Source organism: Vicugna pacos, chromosome 7 (assembly GCF_048564905.1).
Source record: "Vicugna pacos chromosome 7, VicPac4, whole genome shotgun sequence".
Taxonomy (NCBI): Eukaryota; Metazoa; Chordata; class Mammalia; order Artiodactyla; family Camelidae; genus Vicugna; species Vicugna pacos.
Window position 1 is genome coordinate 33,313,134 of NC_132993.1, and position 23,775 is coordinate 33,336,908.

Genomic DNA, 23,775 nt, shown 5'->3' on the forward strand with positions numbered 1-23,775 from the left:
CTCTGGACCACCTATTTTACTGGTCTCTTATGGTCCAGAAAATGGTTCTCTCTTGTTGCTCCTTCCCCATGTCTAGAGTTACACTCTGACAGTCATTGTTCTTACAGGACTATATATTTGGTCAGTTGTTTCAAGTCACCTCATCACCATTTTATCTGAGCCTCAGTCACCATTTACTAATGCAAGGAACAGTGGATAAAAATGTGAAGTTTTATTTCATCAGTCTGTCTAAGGAAGTGGTCAACAATCAGCATATTCACAAATTGAATAGTACTGGCTGAAAGTCAGAAAATTAATGTGTCACTTTTAGAAAGGAGAAAGGTTTGTTTTTGCTTTGTTTTGTTTTGTTTTGTTTTACTTTAAATTGACTTTGAAAGTGCATCTGAAAGAAGAGCTGCATCCCCACGTTTGAGTATTCGCAACATCAATGCCACAAGTGTCTGGGTTTCTTCCAATGTGCCAATGTTAAAGGACAGATGTCTTTTGGATAATCTGGTCCTGCTGGGTAGAGGCTTTGAGCAACCAGGCCCCATCTATCATATAAAGAACATACCTTTCAGAGGCATGTGGTACTGTCACGGCCCCCATTTTATTTCTTCTTCCAGCCTGGCCCATTTCTGCACGCTAGGCTCTTCTGAATGCTTCTGGCTTTTGCTCAGCTGACTCATTTTCCAACAGCGTTGTCTCACTGACACCACTCATCCTAGACGTTTGGCTTCCCTTCTTCCCTCTGCTCCAGTGGCCCTGAGACCCTGTCTGTGATCTCCCTGTGTAAACACTTTGCCAGCTCCCGTTAGAGTTTTACTGCTTGATGCAGCGAGGATGTACTCCTGAAAGTAATAAATGCTTCTAGTGTTTTATTCTAAAAGTCAATTATCTCACCTTATAGACACAACATATAATATAATATTCTAGGACTTGAAATAAAACTCTGATGCCAGTTTTGTAAATCAAGCACATAGGAAGAGAGGTAAATATTCTTTCTCTGGTAATAATGAGGTCTTAGGATTTCAGAAATGAGTGGAAATTACTAAAGATGCATTTATGAGATAACCTAATAATATCATTTTTAGGAAGTTTTGCTGACATCTCATGACACCTCATAATTTTGTGGTTCACGTTTGGAAGTCCTAGCAATGATGTTTTACCCTTAGCCCCCTTCCTTCCTTCCAAACTCAAAGTATGCAAGTACTGTCAAGAAATAGTGTTTTTAAAGTTTTGCTGCAGAACGGCCACATGAGTGGCTGCATGGACCCACACCAAACTGGCACAGCTATAACTGGTTAAGATCATATTTTTTAAAAAGCATTAAAGTCTACAAATTTTCTTAAGCACATACAGCAGATGAAGACATACTTATTTAAAAATAATGCAGAGGTAGGAAATAGCTCAGTGGTAGAGCATGTGATTAGCATGCTCGAGGTCCTGGGTTCAATCCCCAGTACCTCCATTAAAAAATGAAAAATCCTAAACCTTGATAAGAAGAGGGAATTGGTGACCCTTGTGCCACAGCCCACGTCCTCCCTCCCACCTGCCCCTGCTCAGCGGGATGGAAGTTCTGCTCTGGGCACGTGTGGCCAAGAAGATGGGGATCCTTCTCCCCTCAGCTGTCAGTCAAAAGATACTGGATCTGACCAAGAGCTGAAGGCTTCTGGTACTTCTAATCTCCATTAGTTCTGAGTTGCAGAGGCTGAATTCCTGGCCAAAGTGGCTAAGATGTTGGGGGCTCCCTGCTTCCACTAAACCCCCACTCACCAGGCAGAGGCTCTGTTCCAGAGGCAGCAAGCCAAGAGAATTGAGGCATCAATCACCCTTGACCCTGCTCACTCATTGGATGGAGGCTCCACATGAGGAGAGGCAGGTTGAGAAGCCCAGAGGTTACTGCTCCAGCCCAGCACGTGCTCATAAAGCAGGGATGTCACTCTAAATAAAGGGTGGACCACTGTACCCGCCTTCGGCTGTAGAGCAGCGGGTCAGTGATTTGGCCCAGAGGAAAGGCAGTCAGTAAGGAGAAAAGACTCAGAAGCTCTCCTGAAAGAAAATGACTTTATTCGAAATTTAAACTTGTAGGAACTCTCGAAAACAGTGGTGGCTTTGGAGTAAAGAGAGGTTTTTCTGAGAAAAGGCTGAAGAAAAATGAAGAGAACCTCAGAAAATTCCCATCAACTGCATCAACATATATAAAATGGGAGTACCAGAGAGAGAGAAAGGAGCAGGAAACATATTTAGAGAGAAAACTTTACAAATCCAGTGAAAACATTAAACATCCAAGCAGCTCACTGACTCTAAGTGGGCTCATCATTTTCATTCTTCCTCTTTCTGATCCCATTTTTCAGGCAACACTAAGAATACTTTCATGTTTTCTTCACTTACAATTCTCCAGTGGCTTCTTGTTGCCTTTAGAATAAGAGTAACTACTGCAGCTTCCATGACTGCTGCCTATCTTTCTGGCCTCCCCTCCAGCCTCATTTGACTCTGCTTGCTTCAGGCACCATGGCCTTCTTCCAGTTTCTCCATCACCCCAAGCTCTTTCCTGTTGCAGGACCTTTGCACATGCCCTTTTCGTTGCCTGGAGCATAGTCTCCTCATTTTTTTTGTATTGCTTTTTTTTTTTTTTCTTTCCAAGCTTGACTGTTACTCTTTCAGAAATGTCTTCTATAATCACTTATCCTTTATTATCTTTATCTCAATCTCTGGTTTATTTTCTTCATAATAGTTATCACAATAAAAAGAGGAAAACTATGGTAGGATACTCAAGAAGTTGTAAACATTGATTAGTTCTAGAAAATAGAACTCAGTAACTGAGGTAGGACAGTACCGTTCCTTTCATAATAGAACCTTTTGTACAGTTTAACATATGCATGTACTACTTTTGAAAATTTTAAATCTAGTTAAATTTTAAAAATCTAGTTAAATTTCAAAATGCCCAATGTAGACACTCAGTAAGTGTCTATTTCATGAATGAATAAGAAACAGTTATCAGATGTTTGCCTCAAGTTTGTTTCTTTGCTTTCCTAGTATCAAATAGAGGGGGAAGTTAGAAGATGAAAAATTTACTGAGTCCAAGGAGGTTGCATTATCTTTCCTGGTTTTGAGATCTAAGGTACTAATTTATGTATCCAGCCCTTACTGTTGGACTGTTTTTGCTTTTTTTTTTTTTTGAAGTATAGTTGGTTTACAAATGTGTGTTAGTTTCTGCTGTGCAGCATGGTGATTCAGTTATACATATATATATTCTTTTTCATATTCTTTTTCATTACAGGTTATTACAAGCTATTGAATATAATTCCCAATGCTGTACAGTAGAACCTAGTTGTTTAGTTATTTTGTACATAGTAGTTTGAGTCTGTTAATCCTAAACTCCTAATTTATCCGTCCTTTTAAATGTTTTTAAGTTTTTCACATTGATAAGTAGTAGTGGGAGGAACATCTCCTGTATTTTGGAGTATGTCTTTAAAAATAGCACCTTAGAAATGGGATTATTAATGGAGAATAGGGGCTTTTTTGTGGATTTTGCTACATTAACAAAATTAAAAGCAGCTTACATGGTCATTTTGGAGGAAAAATTAGCACCACCTAGAACAGGTTATTGAGGACATCAAAGACAAAGAAATCAAAGATTTTTGTAAGGTTTGGAACCTGAAGATTCAGAACTGCAGTGTCAATAAAAATGAAAAAAAAATGAAGAAATTGCTTGGGGATTGAGTGGAAGAGATGGATTTTAGTTGTAGGTTTACTTGCACAATCTCTGTGTGCTCAAGATAACTGCTGAAGTCTCTTCTCATCCTCTGTAATCTCCTGTGGTATCCAGTTGAATCCCTCACTGACTCCCACCTTGACTGTTACATTTATCCATAATCTGTCCTGCCAACTCTTCCTCTATTGTACTGTCAGAATCCTTTTTCTCAAATAAAAATCTCTTGGTCTCATTCCACATTTTAGGTTTTATTGGTTCATCTCTTCTGACGACAGCTCCCCCTAACATTATTGGGAGACAGGCTTCCAGGGTCTGGCCCAGCCTCCCTTCCCTGTCTCTCCCTACATTCCACTTGGAACCCCATATACCCCTCTTTGGGTTGTGGTACTAGTAACTGCATAGAGTTGTGATGCCAACAGTGTGCATAGCTCTGAAATGCCTGTCTTTGTGGGGCAGTTATTTGGGTTAGAAACCAAACTAACAATACAGCCTTCAGTAGTTTTACTGGGACTCAGAAGACCACAGTGATTTACAAAACAAACAAACCAAAAAATAAAAGAAGGGCAAAAACATGTCTTTTACCCATTCTGTGTGTTTCTGTCTTTGCCCATAACTCCCTGCTGTATTTTGTGCATCCTCTTCCTACTCCGAGTTTAAAAAAAAAACCTCCATTACTAAACAGATCGTTCCCTGCCTTTTTCCATTTAGATTTGTGCTATGTTGTGTATGATTTTTTTCCCCAAATCTTTTTGACCTTGTTCAACTAGTCTCATTTTCTGAAATGAGTCTCCTGAAACTTTAGAATATTCTGTCCGAATTGAGATATAGAATCTAATTCAGAGTTCTCTATTGGACACCTTATTTTGAGAAAAAGTAAATGAAGCAATTTTTTGGCCTTTTCTTAGCATGTGGATATTTTAAAGTGCTGAAAATGGAAAGAAAAGACTTCCAGTTTAGTCATCAAACTTCATGAAAATTCTAAATGAGAACATTAAGTGAGTAGGGATTAATAGATAATGCCAACTATATTCGTTTCCTGCCCCCCATAGGTCATTTCAGGGATTTGTTTATTACTTTTGGTTTGTAGTGTGACCTTTAGATACCCTGCTTGTGAAAATATTTTTGCACTATTAGCGCATCTATTCTTAGCTCAGATGTTTTTAGCAAATACATTTTTAGAACATACATTTTAATATTCTATCCTTCTCCTGTACTTGTATAGAAACTCAGGAGAATTAAAAAAAATACATAATTATGTAGTGTTAAGTACATTTTTCACATTTCTTAGATCAATTATTTAATCAATATTGCAATTTTATTTTATCCTTTCATTTGGCATATTTAAAAATTTTGGGGAGCAAAGGGCAGTTTTTGAATTAAATACTGATGAGATTGATAGTTCTTAAATATTATGTAAGTAGAGCAGATTTTTGCTTGGTTAATTAATTTGCCCATTTACAATTATAATTTAATTGTGCATTGAAGGCACACAATTATATATTCTCCACAGATTGCTTGTGTTATTGAAAAACAATAAGGATTTCAAGGATGTTAAAATAAATCAACTTTTGAAACATGGTAGACTGACCCCTAATGTCCCCTTCAACTACAAGCACATAAAAATACTGGATAAATTATAACAAAGATGTGGTAAGAAATAGAAAAGTAAGCTTCAAAGAAAGGAAGGGACATGAAGAGGAAGGTCAAAACTAGACCAGTAGACAGTCAAACAGGCACTCAAACAGGGAAGAGTGCTGTGAACGTAGGTCCTGACAACTGGAGGCTTAAGTTTTAAATTTGTCATGGAAGTCAAGACATGATTTGTTATATCTGCTCACTCTCTCTCTTTGCTGATTATTTCATGATCGATTATTACTGTTGTTTTCATTTTATTGGACTCATCTTCAGTGGGTATTGGTTTTTTCACTGGACTCACATGCACTGTGGGTGTGAAAGTGACAATATGGAATGATTATACATTTACTTTTTTCAGGCTAGTCAACTGGGACCAGTTACTTACATTGGATTTCATAGCTATGGATTTTTCCAAAGTACTGAGTTAATTTAAATTCAGACTAAGGGCATAAGCTTGGAGTTTCTGTCTCATAGGAGAATCACGTCCCGTCATCACCTTTTTAAAGGAGAGAACAGCTCATTGAAAGCCCAGTATTAGAGGACTCACTTCTAGGCACCACTAGTACATTTCCTAAGCCATGTCTCCTAGACGTTTAAGATAATAAACTATCAGGGAAAGACTAAATGAAAGGTAGAGAAATAGATTCATGATGAAGAAGAAAACATGGAAAAATGAACAAGGGGAGTTTTTAAAGTCTAGCATCAAAAAAAAAAATGGCCTGGCATTATTCAAGACACTACTAATGCAGCATTTAACAGGCAGATACAAATATTTGTCCTCTTGGTGCTTCACTTCTAGTGGTTAGAAAGAGCTAAATGAAATATCTAGAATTATTTTTAGAAGAAGTCATTGAGAAAAATTAGTGGGCTGCTTAAATACCGAATGAACACAGCTGAAAAGAGAAAGAATGGTATGGCATCATTCAAGCCATGGCAGAGATAGTTGTATAGTAGCAGCAGCTAACACTTTTTGGAGCAGTTCCTTTATACCAGGTGCTGCCCAAAGTATTTGTGGAGTTGGTATCACTGTTATCTTTATTTTCCAGATGTGGAAACCAAATCACAGAGAAGTTAACACTGAGACAGGGTCCTGAAGCTGTATGATTGACTTCTTAAATTGCACGCTTAATCACATCTGTTTATCAGATATACTTGGCACTATTTTCCAGTTTTGCGTTTCTACATATTTGCAGCTACATGTTTGGTTCATTGGTGGCAAAATGGCTGATGTAGTCTAAAATTAATTTTGCCTACTACTTATAAATCATGCTGTGCTTGCCATTTTTTATGTAAAAGTGTGAAATTTCATGAATTTAAAAGGAATCATCTTGTAGAGTGAGTTAGCTTCAGTTCCTAAGAAATCAGAGCTACCAAATAATCAACCACATTTGGTTTAGCAGATACCAAGCCTTGCTTTCCTGTAGTATGCCTCTGTAAGCTGAGTTTCATCATGAAAATATGTTGTTTTGTGACAGACTCTAGTTAAATTAATGACTGTACCTCTGTTTAAAATTAGATGTAAAATCTTTATAACTGGGTGTTAAAACATCTAGACTGATTTTATCTTACTGGTTGTCATAAATCCCTCTTTAAAAAAAAATCTTGTTTAAACTATTTAAACTAAAAAAACTTTCCTAATTAAAAAAATATTCCCTGAAAAGTTCCCTCTGTCAGTCTTAATCTTTCCTTGTTTTAATGTTCCTATCACACACTTGGCCCATTCTGCTTCATATCTACTTATATGTGTGTGTCTTATGTCATCATTGGATTATCAGCTCCTTTGGAACAGGAACCCTTTTGTGTACATCCTTGTATCTCACCTGCCACCTTCCTCTCAGGCTGGAAGTTATTGCCTTGCCCAAAGTGGACAGTTTGAATTGTGGCAGGAGTAAGTTACAGTGTGCAGATAAAATTGTAGAAGTTGCTCCAGCCCCAGAGATAGCAGGTAAGGCGAGGACAGTGAAGTCGTCTGACAAGAAAGAGAATGGGAAGAAAACTACTGCTCTGTGAACACACCCTGTGGTACGCTCCTGAAAGGGCAGGACTCATCCTCAGGTGATTGGAATGGGTGAATATTTGATAAATCTGTCGTTTGTAGTGGAGAGTTGTTTCTTTGTCTTAATACATCATTTCTTACTGTTCTGGTGAGTCATTTATTCAACTTGTTGGTTATAGTCATGATAATTAAGAACCACTATAAAAATAGGATCAGGAATTTCCCTGATGGAAAAACAAACAGTATTGCAGTAGCTCTTTGTGAGCTGGTCCCTGTGGAGTCACCACTGTATCATGTTTCTTTGTCTTACTAAAAAGACACCCACTCTTTGATGTTTCTTTGTTAAGTGTTCTGGGGTTTTTTAAAATGGAAATTGAGTTGATGATTTGGGAAGAGCCCAGTACCTTGTGGTCAAGCCCTTGGCCCAGTTGACCTTTCCAGTTCTTGACTCTATGAGTTCTTCATTCTGGAGAAATTGGGTCACCTCAAAATGGCAGTATCTTCCCCTCTCCCCCAGATTGGTTATCAGTTGACTAGACAAATGAAATTACTGTGCCTGAGGGTTTAATCTATATCTTTCTAAAACCTTCAGATTGAAAACTACCATATTTTCTAATCAAATTTTAGAATTCATTCGACTCTTGAATGCCTAGTTTTCCTTGCCCCCTATACTGTTTTGTATTTTTTCCCCCATAACTTCCTCATTGCCTTCCCTCATCCACTAGCTGGCTCCTTTCTGGCTATTGTCTCCTGCGTGGGTCCTCTCTATCCTCTTGCATTCTCTCATCTCTATGGCTCTGGCTGTCTAGGGAACATTGATGTATTTCTCTGTTCATGCTTACATCTCTGTCTTTCCCTGAAACATTTTCTCTGTAATTCCTATCTTTATTTTTCTTTAGTATTCATATTATCTCTGACTGAATACTTTTCTTTTCTCATTGCCTTATCCTTTGTATACAACTTATATTTAAAAAAAAAAAATCACTGATGGTTCAATGATTTCTGGCTCCAACAGGCCAGAACAAGAATCCTGGTCACTTTTCCTTCCCTCAGCTTGTGCCCTGAATAGCATGATCCCTGTTTTTCTATTACTGTTTAGTCCTTTTCTCTTCTTACTTGATACATACTACATAAGGTTGCTAGTGTCTCTGGTCAGATCCTTTGATGAGAAGTTCTAGTAAAATGATCTGTCCTTGCAAAAACATCACAGAACCTCAAGAATTTAGTTTAGTGCATCTGACTCTCTATGTGAAAGCATTGCTTTCAGTACCCCAGGAACTGAACGTGTTCTCCCAAGCAGGAGGGACTGCTATTATGTACCGTGTCTGGCACACACTGCTGTGCTCCAAATACCAGCTCCTGAAGATGTTAACAATGATGGTGACTGTGTGGGTGAGTGTTTTGAAGGCAAATGGACAGAAGTAGGAGGAGAACAGAGACTCCAGTGATGAGGTGGGGGTAGTGGAAGAGTGTGAGTCAGGAAGAAATAGCTGCTGGGACAGATGGACTGTAACGTGTTGGTTTCTCTTCTTTCACCAGCCTCTGGGTTTCAAAAGGAGCCAATAGTATCACATCAGAGTATCCCAGAGCTGCACTGACTGTTGTCACTGTCACACCCTCCAGATGGCTCATTCTCCCCGCATCATCCCGTGTGGCTCTCAGAGGACAGAAGCTCCTCCATGCTGCCACCTTCAGTCACCCAACTCACAGGGGGTTCGGGGTAGGGAGGGAGCCAAAGGATAGTTAGGTAAAAATAGGATGAAGATTTAATTGAAGTTTCTGAGTACCTGCCAGCTTTAATCTAACTCTCACAACGACTTTCTGACACCGACATTCTGTTAGATCCACACACTGGAAAGCATGAGGACCCAGGAATGCAGCCACAGCTGGTCCTTTTCTGATGTCGTTGCCTCTTGGATCTGCCTCATCTAGGTCAGATTCAAACCCTAGGAAAGGCATCATCTTCTCTCTGAGCCTAATGCTTTTCTAAAAAACAAATTTTCCTGATGTTTTAACCACTATATTGGAAAGCAAGCAAACAGACCACCAAAACACTGCTTTTGTTGTTGTTTGTTTCTTCATATTACTGAAGGGGAGTGGAAGGGAGATCCTCATCTGGATGCATGACCCGTGTTTTGCATTTCTGTTTCATCCCAGCATAATTGTCGCTGTGCTTGCGGTGTATACTTGCAGATAGCATTGTAGAACTGTGAATTAGGAATGAGGAGTGATAACTTGCGCACAATAGTATGCTATTGAGAAAAAAGGGTGATACTTGATGATGCAGGTAGAATACCTTTGTACAGATTTATCATCCTCTTGACTCCACCATCCACATTCATTCTAAAAGTGAGTCAGATTAATGATGACTGAAAGTTTTTTTTAAAAAATAAGTCACCTTTGACTGGTTTTATTTTCTATTACTAATGTAAGTGAAGGGCTTTTTTTGGTCTTCCTTGTTTTAAAATAATGGACAAAAAAGGAACAGGGAATTAAAAGGATAAAAAACAAGTAGCATATTAGAAATATTCAAACAAACATTTGGAAAGATAGGATGTTAATTTCTTTCCTATAGTTCTTGCCTGAGAGTTGGGAACATAAGATATGAAAAAAGTGTCATTTGTCTTCTATATGTCCCCCTGTGGTAATGTCACTATAGTTGGAATAAAGAAAAAGATAATTTTACTGACTGATTTCCCTTTTGTTTATCAAAGTGGCTTGCATCCTGCTAAATTATGCTCAGTAGGAAATACTGTGATTATGAGTTCTACCATATTTAATATTAAGAATATAATCTTTGTTATGTTATAATCACCTTTGTTACTTAAATTTTTGAAAAACTGTAAATATCCTTAAAATCCTTGAAGTATTATATGTCTTTAGGTTTGGGTTCACCTTTATGACATTTGATAAGTATTCACAGGCTTTATAGAGTTAAAAAAAAAAATTAGAGCTCCCATTTGGAGGTCAGCGTCTTCTAGGGCCAGGGAGGCACGGTCAGTTGGTGGAATGAGGCTGGTGCAGGGATGTTTCTGTCTGGTGGGGTCTAGAGAAGCGAGTGTTGGGGCTGGAAGCCAGACTTTCTCTTCTTTGTGTTCCGTTCATGTGTTTTGCAGTGTCTATGAACCTTCTTGTAAGTGGGAAAACTCAAGTAGTCAGGTTGGGAAACTGTTCTCTAGGTATTTGTCCTATAGATTCTATTGATTTTGTCTATTGATCTTTAAAATGATGATACCATAGATTTGGGCTTGTTGAAGCAATTTCAGTTTCTGTCCTTCTGTCTTTAACTCTAGCCTCTTGTTTTAGGATTAGCAGTTTCCCTACAACTGTTGCATGGAGACATTGAACAAATCAGAAGGGAATACTCATCAGTGTTTTCTCATGGAGTATCCATCACCAGGAAGTTGGGTTTTTCCAATATTATTATGCCTGGTAAGTGACTTGGGATGAACCAGATGATGAAATATGGCTATTTTATGTGTTCTTGACATTTGAGAAATTTTTCAAATTGTCAGCTTTGAAGAGTTCAAATGGACCATGCTGAAGAATGAAATGAGGTTTTTCATTCTTTTTTCTTTTTCAAATTTCTTTACATTTTGGTTATATTAGGGTGGATAACTTGTGGGGGCCATGACTACATTTCATTACAACCATAGTAAAAAGGAAAACTGAAGTAGAAGCCAGAAAATATTTTACCCTTTAGTAGAAAGTGTTATTGAAGTCACTTAGGGGAAATCCTTACAGGTTTTGATAAGAACAATTATTAAGCAATAAGTAGCCTTTCTTAGAGGATTTTTCCACCAGAAATATGTATATGTGTATGTAAATAAGCAGCCATATGCAAATTCCATATATATCTCTACACCTCTTCTAGTTCTGTTCATGTATATAAATCAGATTGTTATTAGCAACCAAGAGATTCTTAAAAAAAGTGTTTGTTTCTGAGTGGAGATGGCGGAGGTTCAGAAGATTCACACCGTCAAAGTAGATGCCAAGTGATATTGTTAGAGCTCTACATCCAGTTCTCCATGACCAAGAGAAAAATAGAAAGACCAAATAGTTGAAATTGTTGACAGTATTTTTAGAAACAACATCCTTTAAATCACCCTTTAAATCCCATGTGTAAAAAACAAGCAACAGAAGTTGGGTCTGTCAAGGCCCCGGCACGGCTATGAGACTGGTGGTAAGACTGTGGGAAATAAAGACTTAACCTGATGCAGAAACCAATCAGCATTGACCATCCCTGCATTTTGTGATCTCCTGACGGAAATATATTCATGCAAGGAAGGCTAAGAGAATAGCCCTTGGAGTTTCCTGAGATGACCTGACTTAGCTTAGGGACCCAGTCTGCCTGAGCATCTCCTGTTATTACTGTCGAAAAAGACTGTTTATAGAACTGTTTACTTGGTGGCATGCTATTCAGTGGCTCTTGCAACCCATTCATTATTTCCTTCAGTGGCTATAAATAGCTGGTATTTCCTCTTGTTAACAAAAAAGAAAAAAAATTCAGCCCACTGGGAAGCAAATTGACGGGTAAATCTAATATGAAAAACAAATTTTAGAACAGACTGCAGCCAGCTGCTGGAAGAATTCCTCAGCTTGGTCTCCGAGCAGTATCACTGAGAAATGGAAAAAATATAAAGCAACATGACACTTCACCGGCTGAATAGTTGTCTGGGATGTGCTGTGTTCATACAGCTCTGGTCTGGCTTTAATGATGGAAATGAACTTTCTGTGGAATAAGGCTTGCTTCTGTCCCCTTTCCTGCCCCACGTTTTGATGGCAGGGTCCACACTGGCCAGGAAATCAATCCTCCCAGACGCATGTCTGCAGTGCCCAAGACGGCAGGAGATTTTTTAAAAGCACTTTCTTCCTTTTCTTCTCTCATTTTTCTTCTTTGGCTTTGGAGTCTTTCAAATTAAATGGAGAAGGGAGAGCTGTATATATTAACCTAAACAGCCAAAAGCAACCTCAATAGAATGTTTGACATGGGCAAACAGTACAGTCATTGTTTTGTTTTCCTTTGTTATTTTCAGAATTTTGGCTTGTCAGTTTGTTCTCACTGGTGGCTCTGATGAAAACTTGAGCTGAGTTTTTGATGAGAAAAATGTATGTGAGCAGGATTTCTCCTCCCTGTGTTGCACCAACAGCCTGCTTAGCGTGATGAGTTTTTTCCTTTTCCTTTTCTCAACTTGTCCTTCAGAGTTAATTTGTGTTCTGATAGGGGTCAGGACAGGTGAGACACGGGTTTATACGTACAGGACCTTCATTGACATAGTCGCTGCCTCTCTGCAGAATGAATTATCTGTGGTCCCGGCACTGACAGGAACATACACAAAATTCTTCTTCAGGGTCACAGAATGTCATCAATGCCAAACTCTTTTTGGAATGGAAAAATGTGGAAACAGAGATTCTCCCATTGGTCTGGCTTTTACTTGAGCTGGTCTCTGGAATGTCATCTGGTTTAAGGAGGTGACCTGCCCTGTGCTTTCGAGCTGTTGTGGAGTCTTCTGTACCTGCCGTGTTGCTAAGGGTCAGTCATTCAGCACTTTACTTCTCAAAGCACCCAATTTCAAAGAAGAAAAGTTACCTTCTGTGAAACTCCATCACTTCTGGTTTCTGAGCCAGTGAGAGGGAGGGCAGTGAAAATATTTCAGTCAGTGCTCTCTAGTGGAAATACGATGTGAGCCACAAATGGAATTTAAATTTTTCTAGTAACCATTTTTAAAAAGTAGGAAGAAAGAGGTGAAATATATTTTAACAATGTATTTTATTTAACCCCATGCATCCAAAGTATCATTTCATTTTTATTTTATTGATATAAAAATTCATAATGAGTTATTTTGCACTGTTGCAACCTAAGTCTTTGAAGGCTGCTGACTATGATACATTTACAGCACATCTCTTTTCAGCCAAGTCACATTTCAAGGACTCAGTGGCCACATGTGGCAGTGCTTACTGTATTGGACAGTCAAACTCTAAATGTCTTAACAGACTCTGTACAAAGCAGGGTCGTTGCTGAGTATCAGGAAGGACTAAGTTTCCATACACCAGACATTTTGGAACAAAGATGGCTGATGTGTCAGGAATGTCATGGGAGGTCAGATGGTGCCCTCCTCCCATCCTGAGGGTGAGTTTATGATTCTTCCTGGGCAGTTCTCTTGGTCTCCCTACTTTATCTGCCCTACCTGTACCCTATCTCCTGGAGACTTGGTTTCACATATCAACCAGTAGAACTGTCACTATTAGGGAATACCTAATGAATACCTACCAGTACATTCATTTCCAGTACATCTTTGATGTTTCTAATCCTTAAAAGAATTAAGTAAAAGTAATAGAGGAATAGGGAGGGAGGCTTTGAGGCTTTCACTGAAATAAATGAATAGAGCCTTTGTTTCCAGTGGTTGCCAGCAGTAGTAGCTTTGATAGCGATTTCAAGATTTATTTAAATTTATTTTACAAGTGTCTTTCAGATTAAGCCTTCTTTTTCTTTGGTCTTTAGTCATTAGTTCAGATAAGTCAAATTTCTGTTTAGTCAAAGTTGACTATATAATGATTTACCAGGCTGGGGAAGCAGACTGTTGTAGATATGTTTGCCTCCCATTTAAGAAGATACACAGTTTTATTATTTTAGATATATATATATATATAATTATTATTATTATTACTATTTACTGATAGAAACATACATCAAGAGATGGAATTACCTCAGATAATCCTTCTTTTGGAGAAACTAGGAGGGGGACCCATTATATGATTTAATCTTCCCTAAAAATATATCCTAAGTCTAACCAAAGCTCACCACCCCCCAGTCCAAGTCACTGGACCTCCACATCCTACAGTTGCAAATACTCAGCTTAGATCTAAACCCCCTGATCCTGCCAGCAAGGGATGGTGATCTTTCATCCAGTGAATGCCATAGTGACCGAAGAGAGATGGGGGCTAAGGGTCTACCGTGTCACCCTCGGGTTGGAACCCTGCCCCAGATCACATGTAGAGTATGTATTTTTTATAGATTGAAGGTTGATCTTTTTTTTTAATACTTCCAAGAGAGAAAACTATCTATGTATACACATGAAATACATACATACATATATATATATATATACACACACACACACACACACACACACACACATACATACACACGACACACACACAATAATAAACACTGGAACTCTGAGAAAAAAAAAGTCTCTCCCTCTTACAAGGACCTTTGTAATTATATTGAACCCACCCTGATAAGGAAATCTCCCCATGACAAGATTCTGAACTTTATCACATCTGCAAAGTCCCTTTTGCTGGGTAAGGTAACATATTAACAGCCTTCTGGTTAGGACCTGGACATCTCTGTCCAGGGAGGGACAGGAGGAGTCATCATTCTGCCTGCTGCGCACCTTAAGGGCCATCCAGCTCAGCCCGTCATGTGTCCAGTGCACGAATTTCTTCCTTACGTCCCTGGTGGTGGTTTTCTGATTGGTATTTGCATATGTATAATGGCTAAGAACACATCTTCACATTGTCTCTCAAAATGACCTCTTTCATGTTGGACTAGTCTCCCTCTTACTTTCTGTCCTTTGGGTTGAGTTTTTCTGCTTGTAACCTCAACATTTTAAAATTCAGCTAACCTCTTGTCTCCCTCATCCCTCCTCTGGTGGGTTCTGAGTCTCTTCTCTGTATTATGTATGGTCTGAATGATACCGTTTCTCTGTCTCTGTCCTGAAAAGACGGTGCCTAGAAATGAAATCAGTGCTTCAAGACTGGTCTGTCCAATTAGGCTGGGACTAGCACCTTCCCTGCTCAAGACACTGGTCTTTTGGAGGTGCAGAGACAATTGCACTAGTTTATTTGATGGATGTTCTCATCCTATTGAGTTACATTTTCATGGGTAAAGCAGAGATACTCATAATACATTTGACACATTTCTGAATCTCTGTACTTCAGTTTCCTCATCTATACAATGGAAATAACACAGCCTTCTTAGAAGGTTAATGTGAGGATTTAATGAGATGTTCCATTTATAGCAGTTGGGTAGAGTACCCAACCACTGTCTGTCTGCTACTATTTTCTGCTGCTACCATCAGCATCAGTATCTAAGTTCACAAAAAAGCCCCTAGTCTCTTACATATTTTTTTTCAAAAGGATAGGAACTTTTCTTTTCCAGTTCCTAAAATAGTAACAAAAATCCAGTATAGAAAAGGCACTGGACTAGCCCCTGAGGCTGGGTGCCATGGTTTACTTGATGTGGTGAGCGTGTCCTCTGTGCCTTTATCCAGAGCATTTGTAGGACAGAGTCAAGGACCAGGGTTTTCAGCTACTGATAAAAACCTCTTGCCTGTTGAGGTCAAACCATAACTCAGCCCCATCTGACTGTTGTCACTGAGCTCTTCTGGACTTGTTCCTATTGTTGTGGCCTTGTCTTTATCCTGTCTCCAGTGATGTTTTGAGAAGCCTTCACACATGTAAAGGCTTCCCAGCCAGTGGTCCTGCAAAACAGAGGAAAATGTCAAGCACCTCACATTTGCAGAGTAATAAAATTGAGAGGTGTGCAAGGTGTTAATAAACATTGTCAGGAAAATAGTTTGTCGTGCTTGGTGCTGTGGCTCTGTTTCATACTCACTCTATGATTTCTCTCTTAATTACCCAAGATGCTTCCTTAACACCATTTGGGCTTATTCGTTTTCTCCAGAGCCAACCTCAAGTGTATTGACTTTAATTAGCACTTGTCTCAACTTTATCTTTTTGCATATTTTGGCAAAACATGGCACCTTGCAGTATTAGAACATAGCAAGCTGCAGACTCCTCGGGGGGACACATGGAGGATGTCATCCAGGAGAACTGTTCATGTCCTGTGTCCTCTTTTCAGAGACATCTTATTTTAGTCAAAAAGGTTTCCAGAAGATAACCGAGGTTATGGGGAAAGGGGCAGTTAAAGAACAGAATAGTAAATTATATGTACAAGGTGTTTTAATTTATGAATGTGTTATATTTCGGAAGTTTTTTATAAGCCACAGAAACAGCAAGCATAGCATAATGAAGTAGTCTTGCCCCTGCTGCTACTTCTCCCACCCCTGCCTCTGCCTTTACCCGAGCCCCATTTTCATGACGCAAAAACTTGAGGCCCTGGGGTTTATCTTAACTTGTCTAGACTGATGTCACCGAGAGTAGACAGTAGCAGAGAAAGACTTGAATCCAAGTCTCCTTATTCTGGTCTTCTGTGACCGAAGATTTTTGAGGCTGATTTGAATTCAGATGAGACTCTGAATTCAGAAGAGATGGAAGAATCCTGCTCAGTTACAGGCTAACCCAGCTTTAGGGACCTGTTTGGGAAGCGAACGCCACGTTACCTTGCTCCCTTGAGGAAACACATCATGGCTTCCACAGATCTCTTGTCCTCTCCATGAGGGCTTCTCTCCTGTGACACCCCCTCTGACTCATTCAACAGTCCCTGTCCCTTTCTCTGTCTTGCTTTTATCTGGGGTACTTAACATTAGTCACCATATTCTATGTTTTACCTCTTTGTTCAAGGCCTTCTACCGCTGGAATCTCAGCTCTGCTGAGAAGGCGTGTTTGCTTCGTTCACTCCTGACTCTACCAGGCCTAGAGTAACACCTGGCACATGGTAGCTGCTCAGGGTGTATTTGCTGAGTGAGTACATGAGGAAAGAATTCCATGACACTGCCAATACATGACTCTCCCCCCGATGCCTGTTCCTCTTCAGGGCCCAGCCTGCAGATGAAGGGTGGAGACAGGTCGTCTTGCAAACCTCCCTCATCCCCCCTTGTCTTTGCTTAAGTTGGAGTTGCCAGTAGTTCCAATAGAGGAGAGTTGGAAGTCCCCCTTCCAAGAAACAGTTACTCTTCGTTTTGCAGGGCAGTTAATCCCCATGTGGTTTGAACAAGTTAATCACTCGTATGAGAAATTTCTCAGGTGAAAACCCCGGTCACTGTAGTTCCCATTCCTAGTGGCCGTTGACAGCCTGTGTGTGGGAGAGCTGCTCATGATGTGTCAGCCACTCCAAGGAGCAAAGGAATTTTGCAACTGTTAACTAACATCTTTTGCTTTAAAAGTACCTTGATTTTTGTGTTGTGGTTGTTGTTTTGTTCTGTTTTGTTTTTGTTTTATTTTTTTAATGCACTTTGTGCATGCTAACCATTTACTCTACCACTGAGCTATTCCCACCTCCCTGCATTGCTTTTTTTTTTTTACCTGCCAAATCTGTTAGTGGGAAAACTATTGTCAAGAATTTCCTCCCAAACATATTGTTGAAATAGCACCTGTGCAGACCATTAGCATTGCAGACCTGTTTTGAGTTGAAACTGATGGATTCAGAGGACAGTTTGTAAGCTTATTTATTCTGTAATGGAGTTGTTAAAAGAAATAGCATAAAGACTAGGGTGTATGTATGTATGTATGACTATATATACATATATAAAGAGTGAGAGGTAAATATATATATAGTAATTAAATGAACTGGGCTATAAAATGTAGAAAACTTGTAAAATATACTGGGCTATTTTCTCCTAAATTTTAATTTAAAAATTTTTTTTAATTAAGAAAAATTTTTTTGTAAGGAAACTAGTTCTTTTTTTTAACTGAAGGTATTGCAAATTAGAACCCAGAACCTCATGAATGCTAAGCATGCACTCTACCACTGAGCTATACCCCTACCCTCTCCTAATTTTTTTTAAAATGGAGATGCTTAAAACGAAAAACCCTTGAAGCATACGAATATAATTTTACATGTGTTGAAATATGTTGCTTTTCTCCTGGAATTCCAAGTTCATTGCCTTCCCAAGTTGATTTGTATGAGATGTGTAAGAGTACTAAAAATTCATAAGACAGAGACCGCTGTATCAGTTCTTTCCACTAAGGTATTCTTTATATGCTCTTTGTAAAGAACAGGTAAGATTTCATCCTTTTTAGGGCTTTTTCATTTTTCTCTACTTTATGGCCTATCTGTTTCCTGGTCGGCCAAGGTCATTTGCAAATGATGCTCTCATAAGAAGTTGGTCTTTGTGGAGGAAGGTGACTGGGCACACTGGTATTCCCCCATGGTTTTGGAAGCCAGGGTACTTTCTTATGCACACTTTGGTCAGGAAGTTTGATACATTTCCCAAGTGTGGGCATATTTGTATGGTTATTGTTCTTCTAGTGGTTTGTTTTCTTGAGAGATTTTTTTATTAAAAAAAAAAGTATTGCTTTTGAGTCTTCAATTGTTTGAAAGCTGTGTTACGCAAAAGTAAATTTCACCTTGCCAACCTCACCAACATTAACCTTCAGGAACTTTCTAGTCAGACTTTGTTTGCTTACTTCTCACATCCTGTCCACTCACCACTTATGCATAATTTAATTCCTACAGGGCAGTAAAAGCACGCTGTCCCGTGCTTGCCTAACTTTGCTAGTTGGCATCAAATTTCTCTTTTTTTCTTGCAGTAATAAGAAAGGGGCAGGATGAAAAAGCATTCAAGTTTTATAAATAACCAATGGAGGAAAAAAAATCGATGATATATGTGTACATAGACTATGTCAGTTTGAAGCCAGGGCCTTTCGCATTTGTTTTATAGCTTGATGGTAAGAAATAATAAACCAAGTTTGTCTGTGTGACTGAATTATTCTACATCTGTGTTCATAAAGCACTAATCTGGATTCTTCCAGCACTGAGATCATTTTGTCCGTGAATTTTGGAAAAGATTTAAATGGTAACTGTATCCTTTGCAGTCCTATCATTTTCTTCCATTTAGGTATTTCTTCTACTTTAAGTGCTGTGGCTATGAAGTATTGAGACTGGTTTCTTTGAGCCACCCCTGCTAGGCTGTCACTTTGTGGTCACACCTCATAAATGAAATGAGGGAAATATTGAAAAATGGTGAAACTTGACAACATCTTCCTTCTCAGTCCTGGTATTCACCTCCTAAATGTATATTTTCAGTATCGTTAATTCAGACTAGCAGAGGCTGGCCTTTGCTTTTCTTGGATATTGGCAGTGAGGGTGGGGATCTTTTTATAAAAGTATAAATATTGCACATTTTACTTTTATGTGTATACTGTAATACTTTTTTATGAACTAAAGTTTTTCTTGATAGAGTACTTTATTACACTTCCTATTACATATAACATGGTTTCAATTCCCCTCTCCTCCTAGGTGAAATGCGGAATGATTTATACATCACTATAGAAAGGGGAGAATTTGAAAAAGGAGGAAAGAGTGTGGCCAGAAATGTGGAAGTTACGATGTTCATTGTAGAGAGCAGTGGCCAGACCTTGAAGGTATGAAAATGCTGGATACTTTTTGGTAAAACAATTCCACACCATTGCTTTGAGTTCATCTTTAATTCCAGCAGTTGAATTCTGATTTTCATTATTTTCAGTCTTGTTTTTCTTCTCTACCTCTGTGTAGTTTTTTTTTTTTTTAATAGAAAAAGTTTTCAGGTTACACTGCCATCGTGGGCCACACAGATGAGAGGTGTCTGTGTGAGCCTAGGTGGTTTTTTTTTAATCATTAAAATGCCTTTCAGAAAAGAAAGTAGAAAAACAAAAAAAAAGGCTTTTAAGGTTTAGTTGTTTAATTAATTATGTCAACATTGTTCTCATAGCAGCTGTTCCTTAAATGCCATATTTTTATGCTATTTCATTTTTCCCCTTTCATCTATCATAGTTTTGGAGAGGAACACTTTTTCTTTTGGCAATTGGTAAAAAAATTAAAAAATCATATTTAATTCTATGTATTTTCATTTTAACCAAAATAGGGCATGAGGATTAGGGTATTACTAATTGGGGTGAAAATAGCGGGTTCTCTTACGGAAGAAGTGTTTCCCTTGAGCCCCAGGGGGGCACCGCAAGGGCTGTTGACTGTGGCAGGTTGAGAATTTTGCTACGTAGTTGCCTCCAAATTGGGCATGCAGTTGCCTATCTTGCAAATGTCACCGAGGTCCACCCTTGGCAGGATGGGTCCTGGGAGACCAGCCTTAGGATGAAACAGACACTGCCAGCCAGTAGGAGCAAGTGCAGAAACAGCCCTGCGAAGGACTGAGGAGGTAATTTCACAGAAAGTGCTGTTTGGGGAGCAGGCAGATACAGCACAGCACTGGCTTTGCTGCATCCAAAATCATCTTGAAATGAAGCTGTCTTTAACCTGCACGTTTCCTTTGTTAGGATTTTATCTCCTTCGGCTCTGGAGAGCCACCAGCTAGTGAGTACCACTCCTTTGTGCTTTATCATAACAACAGTCCCAGGTGGTCCGAGCTGCTGAAACTTCCAATCCCTGTGGATAAATTCCGGGGTGCGCACATCCGCTTCGAGTTTCGGCATTGCTCCAGTAAGTGCTTGGCGGACGGTCTCTGTGGCTTTGTTGTGTTGGGGTGGTCCGCTTACTGAGCTGAAACAACAGGGTGGGCTAATACATAGACAGTGTGTGACAAACAGGAGACCAACACAAGGGAAAAACAAAGGTGAGTGGAATCCCGTGGGGTGAGTGGGCTCACTTCTTGAAGAACCAATAACCTCTGTGGAAACATAGAGGAAAGAAAAAGGAGGATACAAAATATCCACGGAAATCTGCATCACCGTGCAGTCTCAAACAGTATTCAAATAAGAATCAAGTAATGTCAACTCAAATAGGCCTTAGAGATGATATGAAGTAATTGCTGCATTTCATAGATCTAAGAAACCCAAGACATAGAAATGTTACAGGGTTTGTTCATGTGGACATTACTATCTGTAAAGTTGTCAATTCTTGACATCTCTGTTTTAATTCTTTTGCCCTCGTTACCACCGTCTCAAGCCTTCACTCCCTGCCTCTACCCACCTCCAGTCCAGGGATCTTCTGGTATTCCTTGTGCCCCCAAATTACACACTTCTGGTAGCATACATTGTACGGAGAAGGTTCTGGTGAATCTTGCTTCAAGGACAATATTACAATCAAGAGATACAGAAGAATCTCAGTATTGGAGAAGGAGCAGGCTTCTCTCCAGTCTAGAAGGACCAAAGGCATTGCCAGTAGATATGCAGTGACCGTGCCTGCATGCTGTGTAACTCACCCAGGATTCAGGGAGAGGAGAAGGACTTCGTTGTGGCACTGTGGCATGTTTTGGAGTTGGCTCAGGAAGCTCCACAAATGATGAGTTTGTGGCTGTTTCAGAATGTAGGGAGATGGCTAGCAGGGTCTTACCCTTCTTCCAAATTTCCAGAGGAGTTTCATGGGTAGAGTGTGAAGTAAGGGAGCGTAAAGGAGTTGGCATAGTGCCACACCATTCCTTCTACCAGTCTTTGTTACAGATTCTCCCTTATGCTTCATATGAGCTTTGAGCTTTAAGGTCAGAAAATAAAAGTGAAATGGGAGAAAAAGGAGAAAGAGCCTTTGGAGAAAATTATTATAACTCAGAACTCGGAAAGTAGAATAAAAGTGATTTTCAGTAAAACCTGTTAGATCTCTGCCCTCTTGTCCTTGTACTTCAAACATTATCCATGTGGGTGTGGTTTTTTTTTTTAAATGTTCATTATTAAAGTTTAGAAGAAACAGCAAAGTGTAAAGAAGAAAGAAAATCCCCATAATCCTGTACAAGTAATCAATGTAATCATTTTATCATATGAGCTTCCAAGAATTTTGTTGTGTGTCCATGTATTTATTCTAAAATATCATTTATTCATGACAAAAATATTCATTGAACACCTATATGTCAACCATTTTACTGGGCACGGGAAATATATCAGTGAACACAACAAAATACCTCCTCTCATAGATCTTTCATTCTAGGGAGGGAAGACAGACAATACGTGGGCAAATAAATATACACTCTTATCAGGTAGTGTTAAGTCCAGTGAAGAAGACTAAATTGGAATGAGGTGCTAGGAAGCGATGGTGCTGTGTTGCTGTTTTACCTAAGGCAGACAGGAGCGACCTCTCTGACAGAGATGCGTCAGCACAACATAGAAGACGTGAAGGTGGAGGCTTTGGGTATCTGGGGAAAGGGTATTCCAGGCAGGTAGAACAGTAAGTACTACACAAGACTGAGACACGGTTGGCACTTTCAGGGAATAGCAACAAGGCTAGAATGAGCAAGGGAGAGAGTTTGGAGATGAGACCAAAGAGAGAACAGGGGAGCCAGATCCTGTGTTGTCTTTTAGGTCGTGGGGAGGACTTGGGACTTTATGTGGAGTGAGGAGAGTCCTTAGATGACTTAGATTAATGAAAGTGTGGCCACTGTACAGACGCTGGATTTTTAGGTGGGCCAGGTGGGAACAGGATGGCCATTCAGGAGGCTTCTGCAGTCCTCCATGTAAGAGATTTAAGTGGTTTGCGTTAGCATGGTAGCGGTTTGATTCTTTTCTAGATTTATTGACAGATTGGATGTGAAAGAAGGAGAAAAATCGAAGTTGACCTCAAGATTTTGGCTTCAGAATGAAGTGGTTATTTAAGTGGGAAAGACAACAGGAAGACTGGAGAGCAAAAATCGAACATTCCACTCTTAAAATGTTAAGTCTGAGAATATTAGACATTTACAATGTCAGATAGGCAGTTGAATGAGATCCAAGCTGAAGACTTAAACTTGATAATGAGAACATATAGTTCAGTGGTGTGCTGTAAATATTTAACCAGCACTTGGGGTGACAGAGAGGGGAGGGGAAGCCCTAAATTATAGCATTTGCTGTTTTCCACGGGGTAAATACTCCCACCATGGCCAATTTCAAGCCAATGACATCACTGATCTTCGAGTTGGGAAAGATGCACACAGTCAGGTCTTGTGAGCCAGTCCAGGCAGCTTCAGCGTGTCATAGATACTGAGGATTTTTCAAAGCCATGAGACTGGATGTGTAAGTTTAAATAGCAAAGGGTAGTCCAAGGATGGATCCCTGAGGCACTTAACGCATTTAGATTATGGGAGAATGAGAGGTAGCCATTAAGTGAGTTTAAGAAGGAATAGTCAGTGAGATTGAAGTAGAATCATGGAGACTAAATAAAGTCTTCCAGAAGGGGATTGATCAGATGTGTCAGGTGCCAGTAATAAATAAGAACAGAGAAATTTGGCATCATTCAAGTTATTGAACCTTACAAGAGATTCTAGTGGGTTTGTGGTGTGGAATGCCTGGCTAGAGTGAGTCAGAGATAGAGACAGAGGAAAGGAAGGGTGGGCAGTGAGTGTAGACTAATCTTTTGAGAAACTTTACTGTGAAGAATACAAGAGAGCAGAGAAAATGGGATAGTAGCTATAAAAGCAGTGGGTCACAAGAAGTTGTTGTTGTTTTGAAGATGGAGTTTTTGAAGCACGTTTGAGAGGAATCATTGAGTAGAGAGGAAACACTGATGATGTAGAAGCAAGTGGAGACATCTGTGGGCACAATGTCCTTAAGTTGGGGAAGGCGCATGGAACTCAGTGCTCAAGGTTAAGAATTGGCCTTGGGTGGGATTGTGGGCAGTTCTGGAATGGTACAGGAGGGCAGGTGTAGG

At 39.5% G+C, this 23,775-nt stretch overlaps 1 protein-coding gene across 1 annotated transcript in view; it reads left to right on the top strand.

Annotated features, from left to right (window-relative positions):
* Positions 1–23,775, top strand: part of DOCK4 (dedicator of cytokinesis 4) — a 410,882-nt gene that overhangs the window by 235,524 nt on the left and 151,583 nt on the right. The window contains exons 13-15 of the mRNA XM_072964656.1: positions 10,635–10,760; positions 19,474–19,598; positions 20,484–20,646. Coding sequence (XP_072820757.1) covers positions 10,635–10,760; positions 19,474–19,598; positions 20,484–20,646 — 414 coding nt within the window. The remainder of the gene's footprint in view (positions 1–10,634; positions 10,761–19,473; positions 19,599–20,483; positions 20,647–23,775) is intronic.